Consider the following 11,017-nt stretch of genomic DNA (forward strand, 5'->3'; position numbering starts at 1 on the left):
TGGCTGGTAGCAGGCCAACCTGTGAGATTTGAATCCGGGTCTGTTTGCTGCCAAAGGCCAAACTCTTAACCACTGCCTATATTTATCTTGCAAATCAAACAATACATCGTCACCAGATATTAACACCTTGTAGAGAAAAATCACAGCACAGCCTCCATGGCAACTAGCTGGTAGAGAAATATGCTGTGGAAAGTTCGATGGGGCAGACAGACATTTTTGGTGATTGCAAATTCCTTCACAAAGGAGACTAGGTTGGGGTGCTGCGCTGGAGAGAAGCAGAGAAAGCACCTCCATATCCTGCAGGCACCACGAAGACCCAAAGAAAAGTTCAAAAGCCAGCCCTTTGGGAAAAACAATGGGTGTTTCAGCAAAGGGCACTGAGCATGGGTGAATGCGCAATGCTTTCATGTATGTTTCTGGCAAGTTCCATTCTACACAGAATTATAGGATTGGGTTCCTTTTTAACTGTTACGGGCAGCATGATGGTAAATCATTTTGCTATCTTTTATTTTTTCTTTTTTTTTTTTTGCATATGACCAGTGGTGTATGTGTGTGATTCTGGAATGCCGTCAAAGGAATTTTTAATGCTTTCCCCTTAATTAAGTTTCACATGCTGGGTAAATTATAACTACCCCTTTTAATTATTTTTGTATATATTGCTGGAGATTAAAAGGAACGGTGTAATTAATATAAAAATTGCTTCTCTCCTGAAAGATGTGCATTCTGTCTGGACTAGTGAAATAATGAAGCTGGAATGCTGAAAACAGCTCGGGCACTACTGCCAATTCAGTGTGCACACACTGAAGCCGAAAAAGAGTTTTTAAAGCCAAGAACTCGGGGTGGTTTATATGTTTGAGAACTGGATATACAAGGAATCCACGTGGGGTGGCACCCAAAGCCCAGGAAGAAAGGACGCTGGAGGGGAAGACAAACGGACCTGGATTTAATGTCTGTCCTCCTCTCACCAAGCCCTGCGGCCTTCAGTGAGTTATGAGCCTCTGAACTTGTATTTCCTCATCACCAAAAGCAAGATAGTATCTAAGACAACAGACCCCACTAGTACCGTGGTGGGTGACAGTCCTACTTTGCCCATCTCACCTGACCTCAACCATTTGGTCCTCTTTGTCTGTGAAGGTTACATGGGATCAGCTCAAACTCAGGAAACAGTGGAGGGTCATTCTAGAACAGGGGTGGGCAAACTTTTTGACTTGAGGGCCACAATGGGTTCTTAAACTGGACCGGAGGGCCGGAACAAAAGCATGGATGGAGTGTTTGTGTAAACATCATTACATAAAAGGATATGGTCTTTTTTTTTTTTTTTTTAGTTTTATTCATTTCAAACGGGCCGGATCTGTTCCAGAAGGATTCGCTCAGACTTAAAACAGGTGGAATAAATAAACCTTAGTCCAAGTAGGTTCTGAGACGTTTTTCAAACTCAAAATAAGCAGATCCTTAACACCTGAATGACTCACAAGAAGTCTAATGAGTTACTTCCTTTAGAATGCTTTTCCCAAGCCAGAGGTCAATGTGCTTCCTTAAGTGTGTGGACACTTGAGCTGGGTTTTAGAGGCATTAAATGTATTTCCATCATTTGGTCCTGGCCCCTGAGCAGATAACAGGAACAGCACCAGTTTTCAAGGAGCTGAATGTATATACTTCACAAACATTCGCTTGGACAATTCTGATGAGTAGCTTTTTAAATTATTCCTACTTTGTGGAGTAGGAAACATGTACCTTCCCTCCTAATTAATGGTCACTTAGTTTTAAGGGGCCAACCTCAGAGTGGAACCTAAGAAGTTCTGTCTACATACGAAGCCAGAGCCCTTTGATTTCCACGATAATACAACCTTATAAATGAGCAAAACATTCGCTTGGACAATTCTGATCAGTGGCTTTTTAAATTATTCCTACTTTGTGGAGTAGGAAACATGTACCTTCCCTCCTAATTAATGGTCACTTAGTTTTAAGGGGCCAACCTCGGAGTGGAACCTAAGAAGTTCTGTCTACATATGAAGCCAGAGCCCTTTGATTTCCACGATAATACAACCTTATAAATGAGCACTTTTCCATACACAATCCGGAACTCTGATGGCAGAAATTATATGAAGACATAATCTGTGAGTCATAGAATGTGACTGGAAAAAGAGTGACTCTTGATATTAAAGTAGGAGTTGATAACCTTATTACTAATGACTATCATATCCTCACAGATATCATTTAAGATGCAACCTGTTTTGGAATTTTCCCTTTAAGCTAAACCTAATATTTTATTTGGGTTTGATGCACCTGTTTCTAAAGAAGGAATTGTGTGGGCCAATGTTACATCAATGTTGTATTAGTCATAATTTTAGAGTAAGATAAGCATTGTACATGGTAGCCCAGCAGTGTGCCCCATGTATGTTAGTATTTTTATTCTATTTCATTTCATTTTTCAAAGAATGCTGATCCTGACTTGATTTCAAAATGACCAAAGGTCATTTCCTATGTGCAGACACACAAGCACACGTGTATCTATATGTGCACTGCGGCTTCTAATGCTGAATTTAAATCAACGTGGATGGGCTTAAAACTAAGCTCTTTTTATTCGTCTGTGTTACTCAGTGATATTTAACTTCATTCAAACCATTTTGTCTCTTCAAACTCTTTTGTCGCTTACAAATCATGCCTGATGCTTTCTGGTAGTCTGCTGAATGCATGAAGACATGGACAGTGCTTTGGTAACGAACTTATTCTTGTACACGGCATGAACTGGTCGTGTTTTATTTCAGTTTCCCATTCTTCGTTTCACTCGTTGTATAGTAACACCCTCAGGGACTGGTGTGGGACAAGAAGTTACAGGCACAGGAGCAGAAGTTACTGCCCAAAGTGGCAACCAGCCATCCTCTCAGACCTACACACGGGCTCCCTCCCTCTAGCACAATAGTGCCCAACCTCTTTCCACCCCAAATGATATTTTCAGAAACTGTAATACTCCCCAGTTAAAGCAACACTAATTCATAGAAGAAAATTGAGTTCTTTCTCAAACGATGGTACTTTATTAGTAATAAGAGTCTTGAAAATTGCCATTCTATGATAAGACACTCGATCGCCTCTCAAAGACCAATTCTAGTGTCTGGCCGCCCTCCGTGTCAGCAATAATTTTGAAACACATAAAGTTGTACTTTTGAGATGCAGGCAGAACAGATTTAAACAAAAGAAATGGCTTTTAGGTAACGGGAGGGGCAGGACACAGACACGTGACACGAACTGTAAACCCTCACATGGATTATCTTTCACTAAATTTGAACCACAGACTCAATCCCTTCAGCTGCTCAAGTTCCATTCAGGCGAACCTCCACTTCCCATCGCCTCACTTACCCCGGGCCGCCCAAGCACCAGGCCACGCTGGGAACAGACATGGGTGGTGAGTCCGTTATGTGTGTGACGGGAGCGGCGTGTGGGAGGGGAGACTGCACTGGCTAGTCTAGTTTGTTACATGAGTGCTTTCTGCAATACCTGCTATTTGAATTACTCATGTTGCTATTCCTGTTTATTTCCCATTCATTATTAGAGGATGGCGATATTATTTCAAAATTGAAATTCTAATGTTCTTAGATAGATTTCTTCAAGAAGATAACTTTGGCCCGGCCCGCGTAGCTCAGTCAGCGGTTGAGCATCGACCTATGAACCAGGAGGTCGTGGTTCGATTCCGGGTCAGGGAGCATGCCTGGGTTGTGGGTTCAATCCCCAATGTGGGGCATGCAGATGTTCCATCTCTCTCCCTCTCCCTTCCCCCCCAAATCAATAATATAATAACTTTGTCCTTCAAGGGAGGAAGCTGTTGCCGCTGTCAGGATTTTCCTTTGTAATGTTGACTGACCACAGCATCTGGGGGCTGTCAGTGTGAGAGCAACACTGACACTGAGCAGCCACCTCAGAAAAGCCGCAGCACCTCTCTAAGCTGGGGTGCTTCCCGATCTGCGAGGTGGAGATGGTACCAGCACCCACCTCGGGGCTCGCTGAACAATGACGAGCCGCCCATGTACTGAGCGCTCAGTTCTTCCCAGACCTCGTCTTTTCAGAGAAACCGGTGGCGGCTCCGCATTCCTGGAGCCCCTTCAAAGAACTTTTTCCGATTGGCTTCCCCTTATTTTGGCTTCCGTATCTCCAAGGGCTTAATTTAATTTGGGGAAAACTTTCTCTTGGCAAGTTTGAGATTTTGTAAACAAAAAGGAAAAACTTTAGGTTTGCCTGTGTTCACACTTGGGGGTGTTGCAAAGGCGTAAAGCTTGTTCCTGTTGAAAGGGGCGGTGAGAGAGGCCCCCCGATAAATGCTGGAGGGTGGCCGAGACCACCAGCTCTGCGGTTCTGTTCAGTAAACAGATGAGTCTCATGAAACCATCAGATTCTGCCTCCAGGTACCATTTGTAATTTTTCAAGCCAACCGAATAGTACTAAAAAATGTGAGATCGCCCTAACCGGTTTGGCTCAGTGGATAGAGCGTCGGCCTACAGACTGAAGGGTCCCAGGTTTGATTCTGGTCGAGGGCATGTACCTTGGATCTGGGCACATCCCCAGTAGGGGGTGTGCAGGAGGCAGTTGATCGATGTTTCTCTCTCATCGATGTTTCTAACTCTCTATCCCTCTCCCTTCCTCTCTGTAAAAAATCAATAAAATATATATTTTTTTAAAAAATGTGAGATCGTCAGGTTATCTGTTGTTTCATTAAATGAATCAGCGAAGAAGGAAAATAACTGGGCCCCAAGCAAAACACATGAAATCAAATGAAAGCCTAGGTTATGTGTTCGAGATGAAAGCATGACCTTATATAGCTAACGAGAAAGGAAAAGTCCCACCAATTAGGGGGGAAAGAATGTGGTGCCCAGTAAATGTGAAAAAAGTGATGGAAGACAGGAATAAACATTTTACACTTTTAAATACAGTGGATCTACGAAGTGGTTTTAGGTGTGTGCGTGTGTGTGAATTTTGAAAGCTCATATTCAAAACCAGTATCTCTTTAAGGAACTATTTCACCCTTTCATTAAAACAGACTCTCAGAGGGGCCTGCCACCATCCTCTCTGGAACATTCCTTCTGTTGAACTATTCAGGGTTTTTAAATCATCAGCAGAAAGGAAATCATTTAGCAGAGAAGGTTTATTAAATAATAATGTCCTGGAACCAGATAAACACACTTCCCAGGAGCAGTAAGAAAAATGGTAAGTGAGCACATTCATTGTAATATTTAATTTCTAAATCTAGCTAAAAACTTTTTTTTGATAATTTGCTTTTAAACAATTTCTACTGTTTGGGAAACAATAATAATTTCTAGTTATGTTAAAAAGGAGTAATTTCACCCTGGCCAGTTGGCTTATTTGGACTCAGTCACCCTGTGCATTGAAAGGTCACTGGTTTTGATTCCCAGTAAGGGCACAGGCATGGGTTGCAGCTCGATCCCTGATCCCCAGTAGGGGAGTGTGGGAGGCAGTGGATCACATCAATGTTTCTCTTTCTCTTTCAAAAAATCAATACAAAATATTTTTTTTAAAGTCCTTGGTTTATTAGTGTATGTATAGCATTTCTATGCTAGCAATTAAGTCTTATGAGTTATTAAAGAAGTTTCATCCTAAGGGCTATAGGATAATAAAATAATATTTTAAATATAAGAAATTAAAGTATCAAATACAATTTCAGAAAGGCACAGGAGCGAGCGTGACCAGCCTGATTTCCCAGCTAGCTAGGCGCGTGCCTGCTACCACAGTGCTACCTACATACACAAAACCACACGCGGCGTTCATCCGCCAGTCAACACTGGTTGAGCATCTGTTCTGTACCAGGCTCCGCACCAGGTGCTGGGTATACACAGCTAAAAAAATAAAAATCCTCTCTTCAGTCAAGAAGCTCAGCATCTAGTGTGATGGACGGAATGGAAAATGTTAAACCAAGTGAAACATGGCCAAGCGCTACTGTCTAGATAGAAACCAAAACCCTGCAGGGAGTGGATACCTCTGCCTGGAAGATCAGGAAGATCTCCCCAGTGGGGACAGGGGAACGAGTTCTGAAGGGGTAAAGGACCTACCAGGTGGAGGAGGAGGGGGGAGGGCTAGTCTAGGCAAGGAGAGCCTCAAAGGAGGAACACGAAGGAGACATAGGAAGTAACTAGAAAATCTGGCGAGGGGCCAAATAGGCCTATAGATTTGGCGTTCAGAAAGTTTAATAAAAAATAGGTTACACTGGATTGAGACATGAGTAATAGTTAGGGTGTGGGGGAAGAGTGGAAGAAAGAGGAAGACCTGGGCGGATGGGCTGTTGGCGAAGCATGGCGTTGTCCTGGACACTTTCCAGAGTATCTAGAAAATTCTATCAGGACTGGGGGCTCCTCTCTTCAGAAACACAGAGTGGAAGAAAGAGGGAGACCCAGCAATAGCTTGAAAGGAAGTCTGCAGAGATCAGGACCTGGGCGGATGGGCTGTTGGTGAAGCATGGCGTTGTCCTGGACCCTTTCCAGAGTATCTAGAAAATTCTATCAGGACTCCCTGATCCCCCGGGCACACCTGCCGAGGAGGAAGTGACTCCCCCACAACATCCCCCGCCACCAAAAAAAAGCTGCTGTCCTCAACAAAATGAGCTCTTAGGACTCACACAGAAACGTGCATGTAGTAACTGAAAACCCACCATGGCGCAAACATTGAAAATCTGCCTGACCTAAGATTAAACTTTTAAAAATACTTGCATTTTATGTTTCAAAATATATAACCTTAACAGCCGGCCATACTTTTATCACCTAAACGTTTTCTAACTGAAGTTGAAGACGAAAAGGAATGTCCTATAGCTGTGGCTCTAGCATGTGTCTATCAAACAGAGGGTGCCTCAGGCCGGGCGAGCTTGTGCCCACACTGAGAGCCGACAGTGAGGTCAGACAGTGGGACCCAGGCCCACACAGTGCCTGCCACACACCCGGCTCTTCTCTGCAGAGGAGGAGGCGGGACCAAGGTCCTGTCCTAATTTAGCTCTCACTCTGCCTGGACTCTCACTAGCCCTGAGGGTTCGCTGGTGGTTGTTATTTTTAAGTCGGCGGCTCTCAAGGGGTTTTGTTTTGAGTTGAATTTACGTTTTACTTTTCACATCTGCTTGGAAGTGCGGAGACAGTCTAGGAAAACATCAAAAATCACAATTCCATTTACTGGGGCTCTTGGTAAAGGAAGGTCGCCGGCACTTACCCACCTGCAGGGAGAGAGCAGGTTTGTACAATCCTGGGGGAGGAGAGGCCTCCAAGGACCAACACTGAAAGGCAGGGTGGGGAACCCTGGTGAAGAGGGGTGAGTGGCAGGGCACTCTTGTCTCCTAGGCCCATCTGGGCCATGAGTTCATGCTGACTACCGGCTACCTGACTTTCTGGAAGGTGGCAGCTGCCTCCCCAGTCCGCCTCCCCTCCTCTCCTCCCCAATCTCCACCCTCCCACTTTCTGCACAGCTCTGGCCAGCCCAGCCCAAGTTTGGCTATGAAAACTGCAAGAACGCTCACTGGTAGGACACAGCCAGAGCCGGGGTGGGGGGAAACATGTTACTTAATTGTAATCACAACTTGTATGTGAAAGTGGAATATGACTCCAGACGAGAGAGCTCCTCCCCCTGGACGGATCCGCTGGCTGAGTAATCCCCAGTGGTCAGCGTGCCTGTCTTCTCACAGGCTTCTCTTTGAACTCAGAGAAAACTATTTAGAACGAGACTTGAAGAAATGTGTCGATTTAGTTGGAACTGATGTTTTCATGGAAAGCTTTACCTTAATATAGTAAAACTTCTATCAACAGGGCACAATTTAAAAACTGGCTCTTAAGAAATAGATCTGTAAGAGGGCACAGATGAAAATCCCATAATCACATGTTAATAGCCAAAGATGTGCTATAATTGCCTGCTAATTACCGTGGAAAAATTATAGGATTAATATTAACAATGTAACTCGTACATTCTGATGTATTATCATCACCTACAGGGAGAGGTTACTGAGAACACAAATGAAAGAGAGAGTTTGACTGAAGAGGCACAGGGTTGATTTCACAATTTAACTACAAAATTATATCATTAATGGCTACACTGCATGTGACCCTCAAGTAATGATGTTTATTTGTAAATGCGTGTGGAATCCGTCTGCGCACCTTACAATCCAGACCACCCATTCTGAAGATGCAAAAGCAGCCACCTCCATTCTTTCAGAACATCTACGTGGCAAAGCAGTAAAGTAACTCTTAATTGCGTTCATTAGAAGGAAAGTCCAGGTAAATGGGCCTCCATTTATCTGTTGTGGCTTCTGGCTTTCCTTCTATGAAGTTAATATTAATTATCGAACGTCTAATTTTCCTTCTCTGCTTGAAAGGGGACAAATAGAAAAATGTGCCTGCCCCTGAAAGTGGTTTGGGAATGATCCACTGTTCGAGTAGCCTTGATCGGTAGTCCAGTTCATTCCGTGACTTGTCTCATTTCAGATATTATTCCCAGTGGCTCACACTGTGCTAAACGAGGTCACTCCACTTGTCGTCATTCATCCAGTGGGTGCGCATGAGCATGTGTGTGTGTGTGTGTGTGTGTGTGTGTGTGTGTGTGTAGGATTATATAAGAGAAAAGTCTGAAGGCAGTCAGGAGGCGATAAAGAAGAGAGCTAAGATCTGAAGTCCTATGGGAGCTGAGGAATCATTCTGGTTTAAGAAAAGTAAACCTTGTAATAATATCAAAGTTGAAAAAATAGGTATGCCAGTCACACGCTTTCATTATTTGCCTTATTTGGACTTAGTCCACATTTCTATTTAATTGCTCCTCTCATTTTCTTGGGTAATAATTATAAGGCTAACTTTTCAAATAAAATAAAATTGTTCCTCTGCACCATGCAGATTGGCTACCAAGCAGGTTAAGGCAAGTATCTCCAAACCCTTGTCCTAGTCAGTCCATCTTGGAGGTTTGGTATATGACCTGGGGGAACAAGACTGTTCTTATCTCAGCTCTCGCACTAATTAATGGGGACATGTCACCTAGGATGGTAGGTCAACAGGCTCAGTTTCCTTGTTTATTAGATTAAGATGTGGGACTCGTTAATAGAAGCTGTATGTTTGTGGGTGTGCACACTTATGTGTGTGTGTATGTGTGCGAGTGTGTGTGTGTGTGTGTGTGTGTGTGTGTGTGGTGAGGTAAAGAGTGGCGTAGACGTTTTGCAGGATAAACCAGTAATTGGTTTTAATACACTCTACAATGAGTCTCTCACCCTAACCTAGTCACTAACCTCTCTGCCATTGACCGTAGGGCTCTAGCAAGGGGAAGGTAGAAGGTGTGCAAACATCCTTCTACTGTAATTGCTCAGGAATACTTTCTGGTACTCGACACGATGGGAACCTCCACTTTCTCTGCACTCACTGGGACTGCAGCCTCTTGGTCTGCAGAACGGAGTAATAAAGCCTACACATGAGAAATTACTTAGTGCTTGTGGAAACAGCCTGGAACAAGCTAAAATTACTTCCAGACACATATATTACTGCCTGTGTTTTTAAGTAATTTCTAGAAATGGTAAGATCCAATCCTGACTTCCCTGCTTTACTCTGGGTCTCAGAGGCTGATTCTGAAACTGCCTTTGTTGGGAAGCACTTGTGGGAGATCAGGAGGCAGGGAACGCCCGGGCACTCCTTCACCTCCCTGCTCTTGGCACTGAGAAGAGTCTCTGCGGAAACTCCCCTGGGGTTCTACCTCCTTTTGGAAAGCAGGTCCCTCTGTGGCCACGGCTCCTGTGAGGCAGCCCCCACCATAGTCCCAGCTCTTTCTGGGTGGCACCTCCAACACCCACCACCTCCTCCTTTTGATCCTCAACCCTGCAGGTAAGAGCAGCAGATTCCTGCAGCTGCTCATCTCTGGGTTGCCTCATGGTGCCTCCAGCCCTTCCAACCTTTGCAACAAATTCCCTCCACGGCTCCACTTGGCGCGGGCTCTGCTCCCCTGCCTGGACCCTGAGTCTCGTCGAGGGACCACAGGTCTCTGGGGAACAGACATTGTGCTTAGGACTATACAGACTCCAGAAAATGTACTGGGCACATTCAGTACTTCTTAATGCCAGGGAAGGTCTCTCGAAGGTTTCACTGCCTGACCACGCAGTACTATTAGCACGCGACGTGTGTTCGAGTGAAGCAACACTGGATGGAGAATTAAAGAACTGGAACTCACTCTCCAGACATGTACCTTAGAGCCAACCGAGCCTGGTCATTCACCTCACAGAGGGACCAGAGTTCCCATCACCTGCTTAGAAACGGACACGGTTCTTGCACATCTAAATATATTACTATTATTGAGGGGACACAGTTGACTTTCATAAATTGAAAGTGCTTTGCACGCAGCCCGATTTCTATTTTTCAGCCTGATTTGCACTAAATGGACCCACTAATGAAAAGTGCCTAGTCTGGTGCCTGGCACATGAGAGCTGTGTGAGTCCTGGCCGTGATTTCTGTCTGTGCCGGGGACCTCCTGTGCATCATGACAACTTGTCAGTTCACACAGACCCCGCAGGGAGGCCGAGGCCAACTCACCGATGTCCAGGACCCGCTGCTTCGCCGTGTGCTGCCGGGAGTGCCAGTACTTCCAGTACTTCAGCTGCTCGTCGCGGTTCTTGTCTTCACTGAAGACCACCATCACCACGCTCTGCGGAGGCGAGAATAACGGAACTCACTTTGTGTTCTGGGCCTCGGTTGCTCGCACGGTCTCCAGTCGGAAAGTCCTACCAGAGGTGCGTTTCTGAAATGCGGCTTTTCTTGCTTTACAAAAGCCCAGACGTGCTCAGTTACATGGTTTTGTTTTAAAATGAGCCAACTTAAAAAAATGATTGGAGCTCGGCCAGCGTGGCTCAGAGGTTGAGCATCAACCTATGAACCAGGAGGTCATGGTCTGATTTCCCTGCCAGGTGGCAGGCTCGATCCCCAGTATGGGACATGTAGGAGGCAGCCAATCAATGATTCTCTGTCATCACTGATGTTTCTATCTCTCTCTCCCTCTCCCTTCCTCTCTGAAATCA

General features: G+C 44.9%; 1 protein-coding gene across 4 annotated transcripts in view; it reads right to left on the reverse strand.

The window, feature by feature from the left end:
• The window catches only part of GRHL2 (grainyhead like transcription factor 2), a 116,855-nt gene that overhangs the window by 46,527 nt on the left and 59,311 nt on the right, over positions 1–11,017 (reverse strand). For all 4 annotated transcript variants that reach the window (XM_006760277.2, XM_006760279.2, XM_006760278.2 and 1 more), the window contains exon 7: positions 10,536–10,647. In XM_006760277.2, coding sequence (XP_006760340.1) covers positions 10,536–10,647 — 112 coding nt within the window. The remainder of the gene's footprint in view (positions 1–10,535; positions 10,648–11,017) is intronic.

The sequence above is a fragment of the Myotis davidii genome, unplaced genomic scaffold, assembly GCF_000327345.1.
Source record: "Myotis davidii unplaced genomic scaffold, ASM32734v1 scaffold497, whole genome shotgun sequence".
NCBI classification, from domain to species: domain Eukaryota; kingdom Metazoa; phylum Chordata; class Mammalia; order Chiroptera; family Vespertilionidae; genus Myotis; species Myotis davidii.